This window comes from Ascaphus truei, chromosome 4 (genome assembly GCF_040206685.1).
Source record: "Ascaphus truei isolate aAscTru1 chromosome 4, aAscTru1.hap1, whole genome shotgun sequence".
Taxonomy (NCBI): Eukaryota; Metazoa; Chordata; class Amphibia; order Anura; family Ascaphidae; genus Ascaphus; species Ascaphus truei.
This window is the reverse complement of record NC_134486.1, coordinates 287,770,782-287,798,207: the sequence shown is the minus strand read 5'-3', so window position 1 is coordinate 287,798,207 and position 27,426 is coordinate 287,770,782. Positions and strand designations below refer to the sequence as shown.

The 27,426-nt window shown below is 41.9% G+C and overlaps 2 protein-coding genes across 2 annotated transcripts in view; both read right to left on the bottom strand.

Annotated features, from left to right (window-relative positions):
* LOC142493484 (coiled-coil domain-containing protein 162-like) overlaps nt 1-15,654 on the bottom strand; it is a 69,512-nt gene extending 53,858 nt beyond the window's left edge. Inside the window, exons 1-5 of the mRNA XM_075597592.1 lie at nt 15,514-15,654; nt 14,313-14,548; nt 7,395-7,533; nt 6,180-6,300; nt 266-375 (exon numbers count right to left, since the gene is read on the bottom strand). Of these exons, the coding sequence (XP_075453707.1) occupies nt 266-375; nt 6,180-6,300; nt 7,395-7,533; nt 14,313-14,548; nt 15,514-15,642 (735 nt within the window). The 5' untranslated portion in view covers nt 15,643-15,654. The remainder of the gene's footprint in view (nt 1-265; nt 376-6,179; nt 6,301-7,394; nt 7,534-14,312; nt 14,549-15,513) is intronic.
* Nucleotides 15,655-19,184: 3,530 nt separating this feature from the next.
* The window catches only part of LOC142492382 (uncharacterized), a 96,091-nt gene continuing 87,849 nt past the window's right edge, over nt 19,185-27,426 (bottom strand). The window contains exons 27-32 of the mRNA XM_075595028.1: nt 25,033-25,209; nt 23,606-23,732; nt 21,661-21,823; nt 20,731-20,869; nt 20,006-20,159; nt 19,185-19,226 (exon numbers count right to left, since the gene is read on the bottom strand). Of these exons, the coding sequence (XP_075451143.1) occupies nt 19,185-19,226; nt 20,006-20,159; nt 20,731-20,869; nt 21,661-21,823; nt 23,606-23,732; nt 25,033-25,209 (802 nt within the window). The remainder of the gene's footprint in view (nt 19,227-20,005; nt 20,160-20,730; nt 20,870-21,660; nt 21,824-23,605; nt 23,733-25,032; nt 25,210-27,426) is intronic.

Genomic DNA, 27,426 nt, shown 5'->3' with positions numbered 1-27,426 from the left:
ATCCCAACCAGGAAGTATCACATCCCAACCAGGAAGTATCACATCCCAACCAGGAAGTTCCACATCACACCCAACCAGGAAGTTTGACATGACAACCAGGAAGTTCCACATCGCACCCCAACCAGGAAGTTCAACATCACACCCAACCAGGAAGTTTGACATGACAACCAGAAAGTTCCACATCACATCCCAACCAGAAAGTTCCACATCACATGACAACCAGGAAGTTCCATCGTTTGGAAGGCAGAATAAAGAGACGCTCTACCTCTGTATTGCTGTCCTGGTGTTTACTCATTAGCTTCTGTACATATTTTTCAACAATTTGTGGCCTTACAGGTGAAAAGTTTTCTTTCATGACAGGTTGCTTCCAAAGCTCTGAAAGACATAGTACATAATAAATGTAAAAGCTGCAATAAACAGTTTCTTACCAAAAAAGGCAAAAAAAACCCACAATATTTAATTATTGTTTTTTTTTTTAAACATTTAAATCTTGTTTTGTTCTGAAGAGTATGAATATTACTGATTACTTATGTATGTTTTGTAATTTTCTTATATCATAGAAAACAATAAAATACAGAGATTTAAAATATTAAAAAGTTGAAAATAAAGCACAGGTGACACAGGTTTGCAAGAAAAATTGACTAACTAGTTACCCTATAGACTCTACAGACTCTACAGGCATATGCACTTCATTTCCATTTTTCCACTATTTTGTAGGCGTTTGTTTTTTTTTTCGAGGGAAAACAGTAATTAACCTTTTCATCCATTTTTTGTATTTAGCATTTTGGCCAAAAGTATTTTTTTTTTAACCACTGTAGCCTTCCTACTGCTACACAACTCATATCATGAATTCTTTGCGGAGTCTGCATATGCTGTGGTCAGTGCTTAAGAAAGCACAAAAAATGTAACAATGAGATGCAATACAAACAATCCTACCCTATGAACATCAGATCTTTTTCCATCTCAACAAATACTCTTAGGGGCCTTCTTACAAAGCAGTGATAAATGCCTTTACAGCATGATACTGCCTGATCTGCTATTGACAAAGCAGTGATAACAGTGCAGTATCGCGCTAGCATGGCTTTTTTACGCCCTTAATCAGTCGGAGACAAAAAAGTCGTCCAATAGGACAAAAAATGGCAAAAACGCCATTTTTTTTTGCCAGTAGCAGCTATTCACAAAGCAGTGATAAGTTTATCTGCCAATAAAAAATCACCATATTTTTCACCAGCTAAAGGCTGGTACAAAAAATATTGAGACATACATAAAATGATATATTTTTTTTTTCAGCACTGGTGTCAATCCTGAGGCCTGCGGGGGTCTCCGGGTGGTCCCCGTGGGTGTCTGGGGGAACCACGGGGGTCCTCGGGTGGTCCCCGTGTGTGTCTGGGGGCCTCCAGGTGGTCCCCGCGGGTGGTCCCCGCTGGCCTGCGGTACCAATCCTGTGCCATAAAAAAAAGTGCAATACATTGCTATAAATACACCCCCCTCCCCCAATGCGTACAGTAATGAGCAAAATGGCTATTATCCAGATATGGATAACAGTGCATTTGCCCATTTAAAATAAAACATAAATCAACAACATAAAGTAAATAAAACTTGCACTTACCCCAGCTATGATGAAGGATGTCCTCATCCTCATCACCTTCCTTGTCCTCCGTGGGCATCAACAATACAATAAAAAATATATAATCTAATGGCCCCTAACCAATAAATATGTAAACACAACAAAATCACCAGCAATCAATAAAGTAAATACCAAATAAACACCAGAATTAAAAATTAAAACACCAAAAAAACATAAAAGATACATAAAAGAACTCCAAATAAACACCATTATTAAAAAGCAAAAGACCAAAAATAAACCACAATTAAAAAACAAACACCAAAAAAATAACAGAAATAAACAATTGAAAACACAACAAAAAATCCCATAATTCAAAATCAAAACACAAAATAAATAGCAGAAATAATTAAAAGGAAAGAACCAAAATACATTTAAAAGAAATAAAAGCAAGCATTTGCCAAAAAATGCATTGCTTGTCACTGTATGTATGTATAGCCCTAAGGGGGGCATACATAAATACATTGGCAATCAATGGGCAATGAAAAAAATACAAATTAAAAAAAAAATTACAATGAAAAAACCTGCAAAATTAAAATAACATACATTCAATGGTTTTTCTTACCTTTTAGATGTCTTCACGCTCCGATTCCAGGGGTCTCTGGAAGGCAAGGATCCTCAACAGCCACGGTCCTCAGGTAAAGTACAAAGTCCTTTTCTTCTTTCTTTATCTCAATCTGTTAATTGTAATCCAATTGTGGGTCTTCTTTCTTCTTCATCTTTATCTTCATCTGTAGAGCCATCACACTTCCATTGGGGGGGAACATGTTGCCTCTTCAGCTTCTTGCCTTCAAATGAGACTGCACAGGCTTTTATACAGCCTGTGACGTCACATTTGAGTGAGAAATGGTTCCCACGCCATCTGATTGGCTGGGATAACCATGTGACTATTTTTGGGGGGGATGTGATGTCATGTAAAGGGAGTGAAGCTAGCCAATTAGGAAGGCTGTGCTTCCTTTCCCTTTAAGATTACATCGCCAAAACAAGATGGCTGCCATCACATCTTTCTTCAACCAATCAGATTGTGAGATGTATATCCACAATCTGATTGGTTGTAGTAAACCATGTGACAGTCAATTTTTGGAAAGGATGTGACTTAATCCAAAGGGAGTGACGTCACATCCTTTCCAAAAATGTACTTTGTTATATGGTTTACTACAACCAATCAGATTGGGGATATACATATCACAATCTGGTTGGTTGAAGTAACATGGGACGGCAGCCATCTTGGTTTTGGTGACGACATCTTAAAGGTAAAGGAAGTACAGCCTTTGAGATAGGCTGGCCCCACTCCCATTACATGATGTCACACCCCCCACCCCCCAAAAAAATAGTCACATGGTTATCCCAGCCAATCACATGGGGTGGGAACCATTTCTCACACAAATGTGACGTCACAGGCCGTATATGAGCCAGTGCATTTTCATTTGAAGGCAAGAAGCTGAAGTGGCAACACCTCCCCCCAATGGAAGTGTGATGGCTGTACAGATGAAGATAAAGAAAAAGAAAGAAGGCCCACAATTGGACTCCAATTAACAGATGAAGATACAGAAAGAAGAAAAGGCCTTTGTACTTTACCTGAGGACTGTTGCTGTTGAGGATCCTGGCTTTGTTCGAGAGCTTCCTGAGACAGTTGGAATTGGAGCATGAAGACATCTAAAAGGTAAGAAAAACCATTGAATGTATGTTATTTTAATTTTGCAGGTTTTTAAATTGTATTTTTTTTTTATCTTAATTTTTTTCATTGCCCATTGATTGCCAATGTATTTATGTATGTCCCTTTAGGCTATACATACAGATGCAGCGGCCGCTATTCCAACATTTCACGGAGCCGTTTTTGTGTGCTCTGTTGTATTGCACGCAGCATTGACGCCGCCGATCACACCAGGCACTCGCGGTTGATTTGTTTGAATTTCATGGATTCTGTTTCTTTTGGTGCAATTCTTCACGTATCCTTGGCAGAAATGAATGAATTGTAATGTGTTCAGTACTGTGCTACTGTGCTACTGTGACAATTTCATGTGTTTAAAAACCAGAACACTAAAATGCCATTTTCTGCACTCGCGTCTTAAGGCGGGAAGGTTGGAAAAAATCACGCGCCATGACATGGGTATTCCGAGGTATACAACGCGTGAAATGTTTGAATAACGGCCATTGCATCTGTACATACCGTGACAAGCAATGCATTTTTTGGCAAATGCTTGCTTTTATTTCTTTTAAATGTATTTTGGTTCTTTGCTTTTAATTATTTCTGCATTTATTGTGTGTTTTGATTTTGAATTATGGGATTTTTTGTTGTGTTTTCAATTGTTTATTTCTGTTATTTTTTTGGTGTTTGCTTTTTAATTGTGGTTTATTTTGGTCTTTTGCGTTTTAATAATGGTGTTTATTTGGAGTTTTCTTTTATTTATTGTTGGTTCTTTTTTGGTGTTTTTAATTTTTAATTCTGGTGTTTATTTGGTATTTGGTTTATTGATTGCTGGTAATTCTGTTGTGTTTACTTGTTTATTGTTGTTTATTTGGTGATTACTTTGATTCAATTGGATATTGTTGGTGGTTGTTTCTTTTTTAGGTTGACCATTGACTGCCATAGTGTTAAATCATGCCCATATTATATAGCCATGATGTACCACTGTGCTAATCATTTCGTTTCTTGGCATTTGTAATGTGTTTATTTTTCTATGTACTGTAATGTGTTTTATTTTGGGCCTGTTTTTTTTTTTTTTTTAGCTTCCCCATGTATTACTATAGTGGCAAAGTATACCCATGGGCATGCTTTGGCACAGTGTTAATCAATGGGTAGCGGGGGTGGTGTCCCCGAGTAGGGTGGGTAGCAGGGGAGAGTGGGTTAACCCTTTAATGACTATAGCGGTAACTAACCGTTAAGGTGATTAAGGGTTAGGGGCCATTAGATTGTATTTTTTATTGTATTGTTGATGCCCACGGAGGACAAGGACGGTGATGAGGATGAGGACAGCCATCATCATGGCAGGGGTAAGTGCAAGTTGTATCTACTTTATGCTGCTGATTTATGTTTTATTTTAAATCCATATCTGGATAATAGTAATTTTGCCCATTATTGTACTGTATGCATTGGGGGGAGGGGTGTATTTATAGCAATGTACAGTATTGCACCTTTTTTTTCTAGCACAGGATTGGTACCGCAGGCCAGCGGGGACTGCCAGACACCTGCAGGGACCACCCGAGGACCCCCGGACACCACCCAACGAACCCCTGTGGGCCCCCCAGATACCCACAGGGACACCTGGAATCCCGCAGACACCCGTGGGGACCACTGGAGGACTACCAGACAGCGGTGGCACTTCTGGACACCCACTGTGATCTCCAGGCCCCAGACACCTGCGGGGACCACCCGAGTACCCCGGTCAGCCTCTGGTATCCTGTGCAGAAAAAATTAAAAATGCTTTTATGTGGGGGTACAGAGGATGGGTGGGTTGTGTATTGGTGGAGTAGTACATATTGTAATGTTTATTTGGGGCAGAGGGGGTGAGTGAAGGGCCAAGTACCATTTTTAAATCGTCCGTGTCACGTGACCGGGGTATTTAAATAATGGAGGAGATACTGGCACCCCATACCGGGGCCTGTAACTCGGGAAGCAGGGGGTCCCGAGGATAAAATCAATGTGGCCTGCTCCTGCGCACTATTAATAAAAATTAAATTAAAGCAGCTTAATTACCTTAGCGGATAGCTGCTACGGTAACAATTTTTTAAATTTGGGTTTTGATACTAGTGTGTGGGAGCAGGGGTCTTCTGAGGTGAACCGCATTGATTTCAGCCTCAGGAACCCCCGACTTCCCGAGATATAGGCCCCGGTATGGGGTGCCGGTATCCCAGTGCAGGATTTAAATCCCATGGTCATGTGATGTGGGAGATTTAAAAGCACAGGGGACACCGGCACCTGTATCTGTATCTCGGAAAATAGGGGATCCCCGAGGGTGAAATCAATGCGGTTCGGCTCAGGAGACCCCCTGCTCCCACACACTATTATCAAAATCATTTTTTTTATTGCACGATCGCCTGTAAGAGCCGTGCATGCAGACGCAGCGTCCCCATGCAGCTCTTCCAGGCTGCACTTTTTTCTATGAGTTATCTCGCTATAGGATTTATAGCGGGATAGCACTGATACAAAAAACAGGTCGGACAATAGTGCATTTTTTAATCGGCCTTAAGAAAAAATTGTCTTAATTTCTTAGTGAATCCCGTTTTAGGCCTAATGTCTTACAGCACGATAAATAAATACATAGTCGGGCGCAAATGCACTGATTTTATCAGTGCTTTGTGAATAGGCCCCTCATTCACTGTGTGTTATTCAGTGAATCCCTAAGACATTTACATGTAGTCCTATTGGATCTATTAATCTCACAACTATCCAAGCAGATTCACAACTCCTAATTAAACGTTTAATTTAAGTGCTCCTGTCCCCATGTTTTCTCAGTGCCCAAGAGTAAAATAAATTATTGGCATACTCCTGCATGGATAGTGTTTTTATTGCATTGTACTATTTTGCTATGACTAAAGTATTATTCATTAGCACCTGTGGGAAGCCCTCTTTCTTCTCTTGCTCTTTCAGATATCACAAGCGTCATCTCTTTGGCGATTTTCTTCTGCACTTCATGAATCATGTGACTCTCAAAAAATTCCAGGAGTTTCTGCAGCTGAAATGACACATGACCTGATTCTCCACCTGCTGTCTTTATCTCACTGCCTTTAGCTAAAAATTATCACTGAAAAAAGAGAGCTGTTCCACTTCTAAGGAAATAAAAGCCAACCTGTTAATCATCGGGGTCAACTAGTACTGCTTGAGCAGGTGCTCAGCAACGCGTTTACTGGGTAACTCTTTTGTAACCTTCCTTTACCTGCTTTCTGTTTGACCTCCTCTCTTTAACAGCCCCCACCGCTTTCCTCTCCTGTTTATTTTGACTCAAAAAAAATCTTGACCGATGGAATAAAGCGCAATGCATATTTTTTTGTTTTTAATCTTACCTGAACTGAGAGTCTCATGGAAAATATTTTGCCTGGTTTAAACCATGGTACGATAGCGATATTCACATTATTCATTGGCTCACCAGTAGGGATGATACCTGCCTCAATTTTTACCTCCCTAAAATTCTGCAGTAAATGGATAAAAAAAAAATATGTGCCTGATATTTTACGGCTATTCAGGGAGTTCTGCTGGTTAGACAGGTGTAGTCCTGGTGTGGGTGGTTGCTCAGTTTAGGTGATAAAGTAATACAAAAATGAGCAGGGGGTGTTGCCGATTTAAAGCTCAAAGGAGACTGCACCCTGATAGCATACTCTGCTGCTTGTTATAAACTTACTGGAAGTGTTGCATCAACTAACAATTCACTCTGACATAACAAATACAGATGTGGTGGTCATTATTGTACCTGTTAACATGCTAAAAGATCACAGATAACACCATTTCTCCCATGTGCTTTATAGTTGTTTGAATGGAGCCGCTCAGAAAAATGGCGTTTCCTGCCAAATGTTGTTCCCATGAAAGCAAAAACATTCCACAAAAATTAATAACATTTGTTGAAAGCAATCATTATTACATTATTAAAACAAAATGTCTGATTTGCCACAAGATCTTCTTAAGATCAGGCTTTTACATATTTTGACAAAGATAGAAAACGTAGCTGACAGGACAACAACAATGTGAGACAGGTGCCACTTGTGGCTGATAATGTGACTCTTCTTTCCTTTCTACTTCCCATTACAGTAATTCCAATAAATGTATTCTCCTTACCTGTCGAGTCCTGATTTCAACCTCAGAAGCCCCCTTAGGAGGAAGCACAACCTGAGACCTTAGAGTGAGTCCTTCAAAATCATCTTCTTTGCCCATTTGCCTGGCTATGGATTTCATGGTGGGATAAAAAATGTCATCCCTAAAATAGCAACGCAAAAATACAGAAAATTAAGTGCAGTTATTGCAAAACAAAAAAGAAACAGTCTCCTCGGGACTCATATATATATATGTATATATATATATATATATATATATATATATATATATATATATATATATATATATATATATATATATATGTAGAGGTATCAGTACCGTGTTAGCCGAGCTTCAATAATCAAAAAATAAATAGATGATACCGTTCTGTGGCTAACGAAATGCTTTTATTTGTGCGAGCTTTCGAGATACACTGATCTCTTCTTCCGGCGATGTTACAATGAATGAAGCAAGCAAAAGCTATACTATAAACAGTGTCTATTGGAATGTTATCTGTGCTGGTCCTTCCCCCGGTGTGGATGAGTTTTATGGCTGGAGGTGTCAAAAGGTTACTGAAAGCAAGTGATGAAAGAGTGTGTATGTGTATCAGTGTGAATTAACATGAATGGAGAGCCCACAGTATATACAGTGCTTTACAAAAGGTGTGTGTGGAGTGGGAGCGGATATATATGGTGTGGGTGGGTGTGGTAATGTGAGAGTTAGTAGCATAACTAAAAGTGTGTGTGGATACTTTGTGGTCCCTATTGGTGTATAGGGATGGAAAAACAAGGAGTATAAGTATGTGTGAGAGACAGCTGTGTGTGCATACATATAGCACAGTATGTACAGACATCGCCTATAGCGCTCATGGGAAGAGAGTTCACTTGTGTCAGTAATGACTCATAAAATTTTGATCTCTGTTTAGGCCACTGCTAAGTGTCCCGAACAGTTGCATAAATTTGTATTCATGCAACCGTCTCTCTTTCGGTGTTTTAAGATTACCTTTGAGTATGGCAACCCTCAGATCGTTCATCTTATGGCCAGAGTCAGAGAAATGTTCGCCAACAGGACTGTTTCTTGTTCCGCATGTGATGCTGTGGCGGTGCAGGTTCATTCTCTTGTTTAGCCCCTGCCCTGTCTCACCTATGTAGTAGCAGCCCCCTGGGCATTTCATGCACATGATGAGGTACACGACATTGCTGGAGGAACAGGTGAACCTTCCTCTGATTTTGTATTCCCGATTCCTGTGTGGTATTTGTATTGTGTCCGCTGTGTAGAGCGTTGCGCAGGTTTTGCATCTTGGGTCCTGGCATGGTTTGTCCCGCATTTAGTTGTACTGCTGAATACTTTACTCCTCACCATAATATTCTTGAGATTATGGGGTTGTCTGTATGATAATAAGGGTGCTTCAGGGAAGACCTGTTGCAGTCTTGTATCTTCCTGGAGGATGGGTTGTAGTTTCTTGGTGATCTTGCGTAGGGCTCCTAGGTGTGGGTTATATGTGACCACCAAAGGTATCCTGTCGCTTGTCTCCTTCTGTTTGTATTCAAGGAGATCAATTCTTGGTATTCTGGTGGCTTTGTGAATTTGCTGGTCTATAATTCTGTGGTTGTATCCATGGTTTATAAAGTCTGATCTCAAGGCTTTAATCCGCTGGTCTCTGTCTGCTGTGTCGGAGCATATCCGGTTGTATCGTATGGATTGACTGTAGATGGTTGCATGTTTGGTGTGTGTCGGGTGGAAGCTGTTGTCCCTCAAATAGCTGGCTCTGTCTGTAGGTTTGCGGTATACAGAAGTCTGTAGTTGGTTGTTCTTTATAGTAATGGTGGTGTCTAGGAAATGTACTTCATCTGGGGAATGGGTGAGTTTGAGGCTGATGGTCAGGTGGAACGTATTGAAGTTGTCATAGAACTGTACGAGGTCCTGTTTGCCACAGGTCCAAATCAGGAGGATGTCATCGTTGTAGCGAAGGTATGTAAGGGGTTTAAAGTGACAGGTGGAAAGAAAGTCACTGTCCAGTTTTGCGCAGAACAGATTGGCATACTGTGGCGCCATCCGAGTACCCATAGCGGTCCCGGTTGTCTGGAGGTATGTGTCATTTCCAAATGTGAAGTAGTTATGGGTCAGAATAAATTCGATGCATTTAGTCACTGTCTCTGTGAGTGGCTCCTGCGGTCCCAGAAAGTATCTGCAGGCTGAAATCCCATCCTCGTGGGGGATGTTTGTATAAAGTGACTACATCCATAGTTGCTGGTAGTGTTCCTGTTGGGAGTGGGCCAATGGCATTCAGTTTGTTTAGCAGGTCGGTGGTATCCTGGATATAGCTGGGTGTGTTCCTGACAAGTGGTTTTAGAATGCCCTCCACCCAGCCAGAAATATTCTCGGTAAGTGTGCCAGATCCATATAAATATATATATATATATAACATACAAACCAGCCCAAGGACCAGTAAGGAGACAGCAACCAACGAGGTGTAATCCAAAGAAGTCTGTATTGAAATAAACAGGTACACGAAAGCCAACGTTTCGGTCTCTCAGGGAGACCTTCCTCAGGGCCCTGAGGAAGGTCTCCCTGAGAGACCGAAACGTTGGCTTTCGTGTACCTGTTTATTTCAATACAGACTTCTTTGGATTACACCTCGTTGGTTGCTGTCTCCTTACTGGTCCTTGGGCTGGTTTGTATGTTATGTGGATCCCTATGGGACTAGCAACTGCCTTTTGTTTTACATCAGAGTGCTGACTGTTTGATCTTTATATATATATATATATATATATATATATATATATATATATAAAACCTAAAATCCAAATTTCAGACGGATTGGTGAATTTTATAGAGAGTTATGTTCAACTGACGAAACACGTAGGGACGTTTTCTGTAGTTCTGCACGCTTGGAAACACACCGGTATGTTTATTTGATTGACTGTTATCCCAGAAGAAATCCGCAGAGACTCGCGTCAGCTGCCAGTGACTTAATCTGCTGATCAGTGCCGAGGAGAGAGGCTGTGGATGTTTACAAGCTCTCCAGAACTTAATCCTCTATAGTTTACTGGTGCCTCTGGGACACTCCCTTTAATCGTCAATGTGGAGTGTTTTATCTGCACATCCAGCGACTAATTAATGGACTTTGGTAAATGAAGATATGCTCAAATTGCATTCCAAACTTTAATTGAGAGCCTGCCACGGTATACCTTTGTGTTTTGCGGCTGGACCCCGAGTGGTAAGGTTATTACCTAAATGCCTTAAAGAATGTGTACTTTGTGAGTGTTTTTAATCTTGACTCTGAATCTATCACTTTTTTAATTCAATTGATCTGTGCCATGGAGCTTGAGCTTTTTTCTTCTTTTTGCATTCTAGATCTTCCTAGAACACATGGTTTCCATCTGAAGCTGCTACGTCTCCATTTTTCAAAGCCCTAAAAGTTGGTTTCATATACTTTATATTGGCTAATTGGACATTATTATTCTTGTCACTGATTCTTCACATTTTTATCACTTTTCTGCCCTATTATATGCACTGTAATAATATTTGATTGATATATTGTCATTTGTGTACCCACGAAAACATTGTGTTTTAATTTATACACTTAGTTAAGTTACATATTTAGGTGTATTCCCTAGCCCAGCATTATATATGAATCCAAATTTAGTGTGTGAGTGGTTGTGTATACAGTATATATTAAGTAGTAATACTATAGGATATGTTCCCTGAGGACGTGGTTGTTCCACGAAATGCGTAGGGCTATTTCCTGAAGGACTGGAATCTGTTTTTTTGTACCTTTGGCTATCCATAGTCCAGCGCAAAGCACTGAGAACATATCAGTAGAAGGAGTAGTGTCGGCGGCACTCAGAGCTTCCCCCAGAGTTGCAAACCAGACGGACGAAAAATAATATGCAATCGGATGAGTGAAATCATACTGAACACATAATTAAAATGCTGTTTTACATTTTAGACTATATGAGTGTGTTACTTACCCTGTGATGCTTTATGACAAAATATACAAACAATATCACACTATTTGGGTCTTTCTCACGTTTGTCTCCTGTTGCGCGTGTGTGTGTGTGTATATCATACATTACCCAAACCAACGCATATAGAAAGGATGATTCAGCACACGGTAATGAATTGAGCAAAAAGAGTACAATCAAGTCCAACAAGAACACCAATATTTTGGTCCTGCACAGGAGTGAAATGTTGGTGTTCTTGTTGGACTTGATTATACTCTTTTTGTTCAATTCATTACTGTGTGCTGTATCATCATTTCTCCATGCATTGGTTTGGGTAATACATGTTCTTTGTCTCTTGTTGATATACATGCACATGGACTTGTGAAACTTCTTACTGGCAGTGGCACTAAAATAAATCTCATAGGGAAAAAACTGAGCTTGTGGACGAAACCTTTAAACGGAAGTGAGTGACAGTGCATGTGCAGAATCGGCCTGCACAAGTCTACAGAGCTGCCTGCGCATGCGCAGAAGGCATAATCAGTAGGTTTCGTACTGAACAGTAGCTAGCTACATGCAGTGTACACAACGCAGGCGCAGATCAAATAGCTCAGGGCCGGGCATGCACGCATAAAAACGGGTGTCCACACTAGTCACACGCTTGCACGGTCGCCGCCATATCATGCTGAGTTTGCGCAAACAGAGTTACTGGCAAAAGCATTCATACCCAATGCCTGCGCGGAAGCCGAAACACACGACCACGCATGCGCATAGAAATCTGACACAACTCATCCATGTACAACAGTGGCTACCTGATGTGTCACGTTCACCATCACTTGCGAATACAGGCCAACTAACTCCACTGCTTACACGCTGAAAACTAGTGACACCAGCACATGCACTGCTTGAAAAATCCTTCACTCTCAGTCAGCGCATGCGCAAATACGACCTATGGCGCCACACCACCCCACAAGTTTTTGACTATGCAATCATGCCCACGCATTCGCACCACTGTGTAAGGAATCGGGGAGCGCGTCCTCTGCGACGCACTCCATCCTTACCTGATGTCTTGCGCAACCCCGCCATCCCTACAGCATGCGCGCGCTCCCGCAGGAGCTTTTCTGATGTTGCAGTCTGGCTCCGCCCCCCACTTGCGATGCGCATCAACGTTGTGCGGCGTGCACACGAGACGCGTGTGCACCAATCCCGAGCTGCGTGTCAACGCTCGTTATCATGCCCACCTGTCTCCTGTGTCTGTCTCCCTATCAGTGTATCCGCGGAGGTCGCGTCTCCGCTCCGCCCCCCTCTCTCATTGGTCATGCTCCCTCATATATGCTCAGCTGTGCCACTTGCACTCGGGATGAGCATATTTCCATTTAGCGCTGTTCTCCCACTTCCTGGTTCCTTGTCCCGCCTTGCCTCAGTTGCCGTTGCCGGCTTTACTTTGGACTCCGCACTTCTGGCTTACCAACCCAGCTTACCTATGACGTTCCACATCTCTCCACGGCTAAACGGACACTGACCATTATACCGGCTCCTACCTCAGACCTCGGCAAGTACATGACCATTCTACCCTCTCCAATCCTGACCCGGCTGCCTGACCATCCGCACTCCAGACGTGCCCTGTGGCTGTGGGTGGTGTTATACCCATTCCCACCTCAGTACCGGGGTCCCGCCTTGTTTGTGGTGAGCACGGCGTTACACCCTGCTCATCTCACTCACGCATGCGCGTACCCCTTTTCATTCCGGCCATGAATATACAACACCTCACATGCCCCCATATCCAACTAGCTAACACCCCCCTTTTTGCGTCATTACCGTTCCCAACTCAATGCAACTCACACCCACGGCACACTGCTCACTCTGAGCAACCAGGACAACATCGGCGTCTTCATAACGATTGCATTACAACTCATAAACTTATGTCCCGCTCACTGCAAAAGTAATGCGAATCCCAGACTACATACCTGTCGCAGAACTATGTAGAAGTTTCAACGCTCAATTCCATCACATTACTGATTTACATCCAACTTAGCACTGCTACTATACCCCACACACAATAATCAGCTGCACAGGCATTGTTAATTCTTTCTATGCAAATGTGATGGCAGAAAAAAACTCTATATATTACACACAAAAACATATTCAATTGTATAGCACAGTAGTTATTACAATTTCATTTACCCTAAGAAGTTTCACTTACATCGCGTGTGCTTGGCACACCCCCCCATTTTTATTTGTTCCATTTAAGGAGTGCCGCTGTTAGCTATATATATATATATAGATATATAGATAAATATATATATATATATACATACAAGTAATGTAAAAATTACTTTCAAGCTGCAGATGTAATTATATATATATATATATATATATATATATAATGTGTGTGTGTTGCAGACGGCTTCATGAAGGTTTGAAAGGATGGTGTGACATATACTGAGCTTTTAAAAGGAATATGTTGTGATAAGGAAATCATGCAAGGTCAGCAGCACTATTTTGGCTCAGGGAGAAATGAATTAAACCGGATCACAATTTTTCCAGTGTAAATATTAAAGAATGTGCAATGTCAAATGAAAATGTAGCTCTAGAGATTTTATTTTACCAACCATCTGCAAACGTCCTTCCACTTCAAGACTTATTTCAACACACAGTGGTGAGCAAAACTGGCAATGATAAATCGCTGACAATTTTTCTGCTGGCAGACAAATCAATGTAAAATAATTTCCTAAAAAAAATCTAAAATATATCCCCAAACTTTTATTTTTACATTAGAAGCATTTTACATTGGAACAGCTGCTGCAGCCCCAGATGTGTGAGACACAAGAGGTTGTAGAGCAGAAGTATAATTTAACTTTAATAAGCTAATTATGAGTTCGCTTTTCAGAAGGCCATCTGTGTAGAGAATGAGTTACCGACTTACTTCCCACCGCATGAGTTATTTAAAACAACTGGAATAATAATAAGAAAACAAGACCACAGAATATACACTCACCTGTACAGTTCACAAAACTGTTTGTAAAGAGGGGTGGTGTTAATCTCCTCTGCTCTAAGTTTGCACTTGCCCCACATCTCCTTAAACACTTCAAGTTGCTTCCATAAAATGAGAAATGTTCTCAGAAACGTGTATACTGTAATGGGATCTTGGTGTACTAGTGGTATTTGTTTGGATGCTCTTCTGACCGGCGGCCCCTGTTTCTCTTCGCCGGAAGTCAATATTTTAGGCGGTATCTGCAGGAATCACAGTGTGAATATTGTTAACGTAGACAAAATCCATGCACTTTGTGGCTACCTGCACTGCATTTTCGGCATCGTTATATAATTAAGTGGCACTATAGTTAGACAACATACTTGCACAATTAACAATTCCCAAGCAAATGCTCCATCGATAACTTCCAGTTAACACAACACATTATTGTGGGTGATAGTTGGTGTACATAAGGCCAATACCGAAGTGTTCTGCTTAGGGAGACCTTAAGAAGCTATTATTATACACACCAGGGCTCCAAATGGGCTGAACTCGATGTTATGATCACGATCATGGAGTTTCTGTAGCAGGAACATAATCAGCTGTAGATGGAATAGTCCCCGTTGTATATAGCTAGATATGAATAATAGAAGTACTGTATAACATCTTACTATTTATTAGAATAAAGAACGTTGAAGATTAGGGAAGTCCTTCATGAGCCAACGGCTGATTATGACGTCTCTAGTTCAATCAGTTGGAGAAAATGTAGGCAAGAAAGGTATATAAGTTTGCTAAAATCACTTGTAATGTATGCACCTGACGAACGGGACACCCCAAAACATTGTGCTGTCTTGTCTTTGCTGCTCATAACTGTACAATGGAATATGGAAGATTCATGATTATTTCTGATCTGGAACAACGGATCATGCGCTTTCTCCTGACCAGCACAGCATTAAGCCAGCAATTCGATAACACAAAGCAATAAGAAGGGTGAGTGCAGTCTTACCTTAAGCCCTATGGACTTTTTAACATATATATTTACATTACCTTAGCTTACAAGTTCGTTTTTGTGTGAAAAATGGCACCAGCTAATTTCATACTAGTTGCTTGGGCAGCTGAGAATGCAGGGGTCACATCAAGGACCTTTCCAGGCCGCATGTGGCCCAAAGGCTGCCACTTGAAGAGCCCAGATACACATCATATGCCCATGTTTTGTGAAAAGGAATACCTGTTTGGCCTCTTGGTCTCCCTCAATGGTAAATGCGATGAAATCATGGTTGCCTTGAATGATATCCTCCATTAAAAGCTGCACCCCAACCAGCTCTCCATGAGCTACACTGCGCTCCTGGTCAGTCATGTCACACAGGCACAGCTGAGGAGAATCAGACAGTGGGGGTTATTCTTTCAAATGCGCTTGTGCCGGTGGGGAAACTACTGCACTACAAAAAAAAAATCCAATTCGCTTCATATGTTGGGAACAGGAGTCAGACTGAGGCAAAGCAAGGGACCGGCACATCAAAGAAGAGAAAAGAGCAGGAGAGAAATACAAAGAGAAGGGAGAACCATGACCAGCGGCTCATATTACGGATACTGTCCCCTACTTCAGCAGTGTAATAATGTAAATGAGAAATTATGTTGCATTTCTGGAGACTGGTTTTCCACAGATAACCCTTCTGCAGCTAATAGATTTTCAACAAGTTGTTTCAGAGCTACAGGATGGGAATAAAAGGTCGCCTGAAAACCTTTGTTGGATTTGTCTGAGGAGTCAGCAGAAAAGGCCTGGATATGTTTCCTGTAAACGGAAACCCCCAATTCAAGCCACATATATTCCAGACATGCAGCCAATATCTGACCTCCTGCCTTTTCAGAGCTTTCCCAGAACATAGTTTGTTGAGGCAAAACAGTATGTGTGTTTTTATTTATTCATTTTATAATGATTCTATATGTGTTCCCGTACTATGGGTTTTAGCCCAGTGAGACCGCTAATAAACAGCAGCAAGGCATAGAGAAACATCACCCGAGACTCACTCATCTAAAATGCTTTCAGAGGTAAGATCAGGAGATGTCTGGCACATTTTGCAATGTCACATGACTAATGTGAGTGTGGTATCGCATTCCGGACAAGAGAGTCCGGAAGCCATCTTCCTTGCTCCCTGACACAAGTTTTATCTGTCACTGCGCCAATTGGACATTGTTACAAAGCAGTTCTGTTCATGATCCAGTCTCTTCAGGGATTTTTCTCTGATAAAATCACTGGCTTACTGTTTTATTTTACTGGACACAGGAACAAAAGATTTGGTGGCTTGTGGGGAATGCAGAGAACCACTTGCGGGTTGCAAGAGATGAGGCCAGGGAGCTCTCTGCCCTTCCACCAGTCTGCACGTAGACAACAACTCATACTATGAATGTAATGTGTGAGATTGTACCCCTGCAATGCACGAGGCATATACTGTCTCCGTGCCTGAGTCTGAAGCTGAATGCCCGAGTTCTGCCAGGAACTCCTTAAGCGTGTAATGACACTTAGCAAAATATACTCAAGTTGCAATCAAAATATTCACCAAGACATTTAATGTTATTTGTCATGTTTAATCATTTAAGCAACACTCAACTTAAGCAGGAAAGCTGTACTCCAAATAGCACAACAGAATATGTAATACATAATTGCCCATATTTATTAAAGAGTGAACTCGGTAAGACACAGTCCTGTCCCTGAATACACTCATTCAGTATAATGGGCCACAAACAGAGGCGGATTAAAAATGCTGCCGCCCATAGGCACTTATCTTTTTGCCGCCTGGGCCGTCTTCTCCTGCCGCGTCAAATGACGCCGCAACATCACAAAGTGTTTCCATGACCATGCGATGCCAGGTGTGTCACAGCGTCATTTGATGCCGCGATGCTACAGAAAGAGGAGGGCGGCGCGATGGAGACGGTAAGAGGCCTTTACAGAGGACCCAATCTCTCCCCGGCAATCAGTGGGGAAGAGAGCGAGGCCTCTGTATATGGGGAAAAAAAGAGGACACACAGAAAATGGGCCGCCCTAGGCTCAGGCCTAATGGGAAATTCACCACGGGCCACAAGGTATTCATTGGGGGCTAATCATGGTTATTGGCTGCCTGAGGAAAAAACAAGGTAGTATTTCCAAAGTTGCAACAATAAGGTGCGAGTTAAAAAGCAGATGTAGTAAAAATGTGGTCAGGGTGAGAAAAAGTCAAGATTATTTGAAAAAATATATATATATTTGCATTGACTAAGAAGAACATCATCTTGAAGGATGTAAATTGTGAGATTAATAATACAGTGCACATAAATTATCGGGTTCCCAGAAATAACTCACTCGTGTATAGTTGTTATTTTGCTGGTCATTTGTATTACATTGTGTCTGTGGCCTTCACACATAGACAATTCTTCAGTGTTGCTCGCAACGTCACATCGGGCCAAACAGAATAATCCAGAGACTCCTCACGCCTGGGATTTGTAGACCAGCATCAGTGCCCAGAGGAAGCTCTGTACTTATTCCCCTTATATATATATAGGATAGTGCGAGTCATGAAACTATACGTTGCAGAATTCATTCATTTAATAGACATGGACTAGTCAAGAAAATCAACAGCTATCATACCCAATGCTGCATCTTTATCAGATTGAACGTTTTTGCCCCAAACTTTTTCCAAATGTATTTTATTTTGAGCAGGACAGAGTGCGTAAGTGTGTATGAATGTATGGTATGTATGTATATCTTTATTCATATAGCGCCAACAGTGTACTCAGCGCGTCACAAAGACAATACAGTACGGGGAATTATAATAATACAATAAGCGCAGCAAAGTCAGACAAAAAGAAAGGAAATCCCTGCCCCGGAGAGTTTACAATCTATGGTCGCGCTTATAGTGCCAGCGCCTTTGACGCAACGTCGCGTCAAAACAAATGTATTGATGCCGTTGCGTGCGCTTATAGTAGGAGCGACGCGACAGCGCGGTCGCGATCGTTTGAAGTCACTTCAATTTGATTTTTCAGCAACCGCAGCATGACATCAGCGTCGCCGGCACTATAAGCGCGGCCTTAGTGGTATGTTGCTAGAGTTACAGAGACAGCAGGTGAGAGAATAAGTGCAGTAGGTGGCAGTGCTTGGTCACAAGGGTTGGTAGGAGTGACTGAGTGTGAAGGTATGAGTTGTCTGTGAGTATGAAAGCAGCAATCCCGCCTGCTCTCAATTTAATTTTTGTAGCTCACCTTGACAGAAGGGTCACCTGAAGCTAATGCGGAGTCCCCCAACCTCCGGACATCCTCAATTCTGATCACCGAATAGGCTTTTCCACCAGGCATGAATACTGACCCGGTGGACACAAAATGGTCGCTGGGTCAGTACTCGCTCACATGGCTAATTAAAAGTTACAATGTCATCCCATCTTCTTTCCCCTTGACTCCAGACATGTGGATTTTGTATTTCTATTCTGATGTTGTCAACCTGGATGTGGGTTCCCCTATTCCTCTTAATTTATTTTTTGTTTAACCCTTTCTTTGTTCTGTTAAACATTTTTGAAAAATACTGCAAAATGTAAAAATAAAAATATATCTATATTTTTTACAACGTCATCAGAAGATTACAATGCGACTTTCTATTCGTGACCCCAGACTTGTCATTTTTAAGTGTCAAAAACCAGCACAGAAAGAACAAGAAATATTTCAGGAACAAGAGGAGAGGTGTTCCCAGAACTCAGTCCAGGTAAGCTTTAAAAAAAAATACATTGTTGGGCTGGTTACTGCTTTAATTTGAGAATATGGCTCTATATGCTGTGCTAAATGTATCATTAGATAAAGGTATGCTTGCTGACCTGCAGAGGTGGTAGTGTCAAATGGTATGGGGTACTGTGTCTATTGTCATGGAAACAGCCTCTCCTATCTTCTAATAATGTTTCTCCAAGGATAAAGCATAAACGTCTTAAAAAGAAAAAAAAATCATTTTCATTCATGTAGGTATATGAATAGGACATAGTACCAGCATTTTATCTAATAGCAATACCAAACTCTCTTCCACCATACAGTGCTACTTTCTAAAGGAAAAGTGGAGCTACAGTAAGTACAAATGTCAACAGCAAGGGTCATGCACAATATGTTGTAACATACAGATGTACCAAGACTTAGTGTTAATGTAAATAAAGGCAAATGCTGCACACCAAAAACAAAAATAAAACAACGATACAATTACCGGTGCTTTTGTGCTTGAATGATATCCTGCAGCAAATCCAATGGAAATAGTGTAAACGGATTTGAAACTATACTAATTTATGTTAGCCAATACACAATGTTTTCAACCCGTACAGTAGGTCTTTTTCACTAGATCTCACTTGAAAAAGACCTACGGGTCGAAACGTTGTGTACAGTATTGTGATATCATCAGAAACAACAACAAAAAACAAGGCGTGATGTACAAACTAATGCTAGGAATAAGATTTGCAGTTACTTCATATGGGGCTGAAGGAAAAGCAGGATAAACGCACAACTTATGGGAGGCATTCTCCTTCATGGGCTAAGAAAAAGCCGGCTATGAAGGCAGAGCAGCTATGCATACAATCGAGAAAAACACAGATGAGTGCGCTCAGGGGATAATGATCATCAATAATAAACAGATATTAGAATAATCAAAGACATACCTTGTGATAGGCTGAACACTAAGCTGTGGTGTATTGCAGTATGAAAGATGTAGTATGTTTACTCACTCGGTGGCTACGAGGATCAAGGAGCTGTGGCACAGGCAGCTGTGAGGAGAACGCGCTCCTGGTCACAGAGTTACTCAGAGGAGGCAGCCCGTGGTACATGTTCTCTGTCGTTGTGCTGAAGGCCAAAACATTCCCCGCAGACAGAAACGCTTCCCTGCAGCACAGAACATACTTATAAAAAAAAATACAAGTGCATGTGTGATAAATACAAGTTTCATTACTTTGCGTGGCCATCTTTACAAACTATTTTGTGTACACAATTTACAGAAGTGATATTAAAAGATCAGAATTAAAAGCATCATTTAATGTTTCGCAAACCCCGGAAAATGAAGCAATATTACACGTAGGTACAAGTGAGTCTTAATACCCTAACCCTGAGTTGGACAACCTTTTTTTCAGGCGTACCAATACATGGGCACACGTTTTTGGGTGGGCCACTATAATACTGCCCTCCCCTATCTCACTCAATCCCCCCCTTCTCTTTCACTCAATTCACGCACTCTAACTCTTCTCTCACTCAATCTAAGCATTTAACCTTGAGGGGTGGGAAATGCCTCTGGTCCAGCAGCAGAGGAGAGCTGGGGCCCTGCGGCAGATGCAAAAGTCGGGTCCAACTTTTGGGCGGGAGAGGCATGGTGGATGGATATGGGGATGGGGATGGACGCGGGTAACCCTTGGCCTAAACAATGGCAATAGAACCCACTGCCAGACAGAAGACTGCGTACCGAATCATGTGCCGCACTGCTGCATCAAACTGCATAAACATGACTTCACGTCGGAGGAGCAGTAACGAGGCCACTTCCTGGGGATCCTGGGGATTCTGGAGACCATCTATTATCTTCTGTATCTCCCCCAGCTCTGCTCCTGCCATGCAGACAAAAATATTGTTCTTCATTCATTCATTTAGTAAATTCAATTCTATGTGCTGTAAGTCCATGTAGGACTAAGAAATGTGATAGAGAGCAAAGTAAGTGGGGAAAATGTAAGAACACTTACAATACATTGAAGAACCTCAATTTTGTATGAATGTTTTGACTAAAGTCAACAAAGTCACGTTTATTTTAATAAAATATTAGTTATTTCTCATGGAAATGTTAGCTCCTTTGTATTTCCTTTACTACCAGTTTGCCTGGATTTTTACCCCAATGAGGCCCCTTTGGTGAGCAGAGACCCCACTCCGTGAAGTGGATGTGCACATTATTCAGTTGTCCCTTAATCACAAATATATGTTTTCTTTCCAGGCCCTAAAGTTCTTTAAGAGATTGGTGAAAACATCTAACAGAAACAGGTCAATGTCAACTTTTGTGGTGCCCAGTAATTAGATAAAGGCCCATGTTTATTGAGCGGTGCTATTCCGACACGGGAAGTTGTCTTATGGAATAGCACCGCTACGTAAGTATGTTCCCTCCTTACTGAACACAGTTATTGTTGCTGAATAGATTGGATTCCTGCAATGTTAATAATGAGACAGAGCAAACTATTCACAGGAAGTTAAACTTCCAGTGGTAGAGCGGCTTTCAATGTGTAACTTTGCAGTGTGTCGTTCGACCCTCTGGCTGTGATGGGGTTGAAGTTGCATCAGGCGTTTTACAAATGACAGAATGGCAACAGTAATGTTAAAATGGATGCCACAAAAAAACAAGAAGTCTCGTTACCTATGCCTTCTGCACCGCCCCAATCTGCCGTCAGTGGCTTGTTGTCTAAGTGGCTGGAACTGCTCCATGAATTGCCTAGCTGAGCAAAGCCAAATATGTAAGAAGCAATGTCATGAATGGCAGCTACGATCTGTAGGGTCTGGCACAGAACTCGAAACGCTGCCTGCAAACAAAAGAAACCGTCAGGAGGAAGGAAGGATGCTCATCAAAGCTGCTTACACCAAAATGCAATATACTGTGGACGATGCATCAAGTTAAAGGAAGTGTTAATAGAGGTTTTGCTGCATGTTTGTGTGAAATGTAAGAAAGGGTTTATATTGTGATGCAAATTGTTAGCCAGTGCAGATTACACCACCTAACACTTGTCTGACGTTATCTACACAAATACGAGATTAAACAAAATTGATACACAGACAGAATTTGACATATGTCATTATAATCTGTGTGGAGTATAACTCCTTCCCTATCTCCTGGTATTGACACTCTAAATCGCACGCTGACACACATTGTGCACAATTTGGAGCAAAGATCTTAATACATTGACGCAAACAGACACAAGATGAAAATCTATGCTAATTTTGCTCCATATTCACCTTGATACAGTACATCTCCCTCTTTGTGCCATCTTAGCTTTTTAGTGTTTAGGATACAGTATGAAACATTATAGGAAGGTTGTTCAATATCATCAACATCGTCACAGCACTTGCAAAGTGTTGAAATAAGTTAACCCCATTTGAGATGCACTGCAGACAACGAGCCTGATAAATATGTTCCCAATCAGCGGTGTCCAAAACGGGGGACGAAACATTTTCTGGGGAGGGGGGTGCGGCGCTCACAGAGACCCTGCACTTTCCCCAAAGCATTTAAATGACATGCCGGGGGAACGCACGCGAGCCCTCTGCAACTCTCTTAGCTGGTCTCCGGCGGCTTCTGGCGACGTGTCGCCATGGCAATGCAGCGTCAAATGACATTGTGACATCAGAAGACGCCGGAGAACAGGTAAAGAGGGGAAACGAGCAGAGAGGGGGAGAGCAGACAGGGGGGCGCAGATGGAAACGTTTGCATACCCTGTTCTAGATGATGATTCATGTTAGAAATAATAAAATCGCTGCTGTGAACACTATCATAGCACTCTCCCTGTAATGTTACTGTATGTGTTCCTCAAAGCAAGGAGCAGATTTTAGGAGCAGATTAAGGTGATTGACACCTGCTTAAAACAAAAAGACACCTGTTTTTAAAAATCCTCTTTAACATTAGTGTGTAAACATGGTGAGCAGAGACATGGGACGGGTTTGAGCCCCTCTAACCCATTATGTGTGATATTACCATGTGCTGAACAGGAACATACACCGGTTCTCTGTCTTTAGTGGCAGGGACAGGGCAGGCCAGAGGTTCAGTAACCACCTGATTGACAAACAATAGCCCATTCAGAGGCCTTAAAGCAGCAGCACTTTCCAAACTTTTGTTGTTGTGAAAAAAATAAAGGGTTGAAGCAGGGGGTCTCTGAAGGGAAACCCCATTCATTTCAGGTCCGGGTACCCCCTGCTTCCCGAGATACTTACCTCTGAAGGGGGTGTCAGTATCTCTGCACAGCTTAAAGGTCCCACGTCACGTGGGCCAACCACAAGGGATAACGTGACAGCTTCCTATCAGCATGCAGGACATTTAAGCTGCCATATTGATAGCCCCGACTGGGCTGCTACCCGCACCCCCTTCCGAGGTAAGTATCTTGTGAAGCAGGGTATCCCCGGAGCTGAAATTAACACGGTTCAGCTTTCTTTTTAAATGTATTTGCTACGAGAGTGATAACAAATGTATTAGGTAACCCATTACGTTGGGAAATTGTGTACAATATGTTTCTTTTTGTTGTTGTAAACCAACAGAAATGTTGCCTTTATGGTAAAAGACTGCAGTTTCAGAAAGGGTCAATGCTAAATATTTGCACCTGGCATACCTTCTCCGGCAGCATCTTAAACATGACGAGCACTTCAGATGGATAGGGAATGTACCACAAATTAAGGAAAGTTCGTCCATCCTCTGTCAGCAAACTATGCGGCCGCTCTTGAAATGTTCTGTCGTTTAGCAAAGGGAAATCATTTATTAGTTGCTGAAGTTGATTAGTCATCTAAGTTTAACATCCTCTTAAATGTGCACTTACTCTTACAAATGTGCATCAAAAAAGTATAACCAGATTCACTAAAAATAAAAACCTCTTCACATGTTAATTTCCCTGATTTAGAACCTAATGTGTTGTATGCAAAACTGAATATGGTTCTCTTGCTATTTAAACAACACACAGAACCCCAGCAAGCGCCTTTTGGGAATCTGTGTATGTTTCTCATATTGGATGTAGCATTGGGCTTCTCTGTTGTATCTTGCTATTTAGCAATCTATCTGAATAGCCTGGATGCGTGCTAAATTAGGTCAGGGTGTGCACATGGTATATTCTTATGGCACATTCATAAACGAATGGGAAATAGGCCAACAATAGCTATTTCTGGTATTATTGATCTGTTTCTGGAAATATTATTAGTGCCACTACTGTATTTGTGGATTGGTTCATATCTACATGCTAAGAGCAAATGCTATGATAACATTATGTTTTTGATACTAGAAAAAGGGGAAACAGATGATCAGTGACTTTTAATATCACACATCCCATTATAATACGTAATCACGCAAGTCCTCTCTTATTCTTTCTATTGATACTCAGCAAAAAACAAGCTGGTGTACATGGAACTAAATTGGCACAGTGCCTTGATATATTGAAACTAATTTGCAAAAGAAACAATTTACACTCTGCATCAATATTGAAATAATACTGGTCTCTATTCAGTGACATGAGAAGCAGATAAAGCACAGTTAGCATTGAATCAACTGAACTGAAGATAGTGCATCCTTATCAGTGCATTGCCCTGCTCCTAACTACATGAAACACTATTTTGGTTTTTCACATAAAATTCTATACTTTTTTTCATTTACATAGAATTGAGACCCCCACGGGCTTATTCTATATTCGCTGACACGGCTGATCAGGAAGTTTTTGGGTGAAATTCTCCATTGTAGTCCATGTGAAATTTTGTCTGAATAGGAACAGATCGGCTACTTCGGCGGATATAGATTAAGCCCCTTTGTCAAAGCTACAAATAATATTTTACATACACAGTCTTAGCAAGCTGAAAACCCAAACCCACTTCATTGTATATACCATATATTTGTGTCATTTGGACTGCTCGTGGGTTTGTGACAAAAATGTATACAAGACACAAAAAGGCCCCAATGCCACATCCAGTATGACAAATTATTTAGTACATGAATATGTATTGTATCTCTGTAATATTTTATGCAAGGTTTTGACAACCTGCTACAAACCTGGGATCTGCCTGAAGTCCTTCTTTTGAACCTTTTTCTGATTTTTTTTCTTCAGGTTGTCCAATAATGAAATATGTTTTCCTAATGACTGGGAATTCATCTAGCAGTTGTTTTAAGCTGTTGCAGTAGGCGATGATCTGTCCTCGAAGGGCGTAGCTGGATATTCGACTGCTTAACCTAAAAGTAAGTTTCATGTAAGAAGAAGGTGCAATGTTGAGATACAATATTACTGTAGTAACACTGCAATAGAACTAACCTGTGGTTAGAGCTCAATATTTCCATATAGTTCTCCAGTCAGTACCGTGCTGGATCTAAAATCAGTGTCACACCAAAGTAAACACATACAGATATAGCAGGTGTTATTGCACCAGCTGGTAGTTGCCAGCAGCAGGTGCAATAACCTGGAAGCCACGTCACTTTGCGCAGCTTATGCCATTACAATGACATATTCACATAGTGGAATCCATGTTCGTGCTGTCCCACATATATATAGAAGGTGTTACTGACATCCCCTTGCAGCCGTTGTCAGGAGTACGCCAATATCTCCTATGTGAGATCTACCGAAGGAGGTCTCACAAACCAGCAAAAAGAAGAATGCAGAGACAGCGCACTGAGGGTCAGAACCAAAAAAATGTTGTCGCGCTCTGTCGCGCACGCAGTCGCGTGCTCTCTGGCCTGCCTCATAGAGACATGGGCTTTTGTTCTCGACAAGCGCAACGGCACACTCGCCGTTGTGCTAAGTATGGACACGTCCAGGGTGGGAGGGAGTTCACTGGCGCTCGAGCGCCAGTGACATCAGGTGCTGGGCAATTCCTGGCTAGCTAGTTGCGCACTCAGGGGGGCATGTCGGGGTGCAACTATGACATCGTGGAGCTGGTTCACCCTCGTTGGGTGAACCGCTCACGTGACGCACCAGCGAGTGGCCAAATCAAATTGATTTGTCTCGCCAAGCAGCTGAGCGCCGTGCGCTCACTAGCACGTACACAGCTTGGACACAACCATTTATTTTAATTGTTGTGATCACGCGCTCGCTCGCAAGAGAGCAAGCACTCAGTCTGGATGAGGCATAGGGAAGGAGAGAGAGGAGGAGGGAGGGTAAGGGAGAAAATGAGGGAGGATGAGTAGGGGGTGGGAGAATAGGGGGAAGGGTAGGAGAGAGACAATGGGGAGAGGGTGGGATTTAGAGAATGGGGAGGAGGTAGAGAGAATGAGAGTGTAACAGGGGAGTTATCCCTGTTCAGGAAATGTGCCTCTAATCCAGCAGTGTGGTGGTTAACTGCTGGTAGTCAATTAACCAACACCACCTGGCTGATTAGGTTTCTTAGAAAAGCCTGCCCTTGAAACAGGAAGGGAGATTGTTCCTGAATCTCACAAGTTTTGGGACTGACCATAGGGACAGATGTCTTGAAGCCTGCCAGAAGAAACAGCACGCTGCCTGCAAGACAAAGGGGGAAGAACCTCTAAACCTGAATGCTGACATAGCCTGAGGAAAAAGGCAGCAACCCAGGAACAGAGAAGACTTTCCCTCCAACTACAAGAAACAGATAAGACTTTCCTTTATAAGACTTTTGGTATATCTCCACATATCAAGATATATGTTTGGGGCTGGGAGACATGCTTATCTAAAGGGAGTTGTGGACTGCATAGGTTTCACTAGAAATACTCCCAAGTGGAACAGAAGCTTTGTTTGGCCCCTTATTTGCATATGTTTGGATGATTTCTTATGTTAAAGAAACAGGCGCAATAAAAGCCTTATTTAATTTCACCTTACAAAAGTCTCTATTGCATACCTCTGTGCACGTCCTCCTACATATGGTGTCAGAATTGGGACTGAGGTGGCCCTTGAAGTTAAAAGGGGCCCCGGAGATTGCCTGTGAATTTTTTTTGTGCTTTTTGCCTACAAGCAGCCTGAGCAATATAAACAAAGAATCTCATGCAGCAGAGACCAGAGTTAAAGGGATACACACCCAGGCAGGAAATCTACACTGCACTGAAACCCACAAAACCACAGATGGACTCTTTTCCCCGATTCCAAGAGGAGAGAGAGAGACTGTGCTGAAGCAGGTAAACTTTATTTGCCTATCACAATAAAGTGTAATATGGTCATTGAAATAGGGGTTTTGCCTTCCAGCCGTAGTCAGGGTTCAAGAAGTAAGTTAGCCCTTAAAAGGGATAGGCGTTTGTTGTTTTCAAATGTTTCGCTGAAGCAGTGAATACAGATGATGACCCACAAGCGGTACTGATTCTGCAAGTAAAGGCTGCCACACCGCATAGGACTACTAGCGGTGAATGGAGTATATGCAGAAAAGTGTGAAAATTGATGCAAGACTGTGCTGAAGCAGGGGAATTTTCAGTAAACATGTGCTGAGGGTAAAATTGCCCTACTGGGGAAAA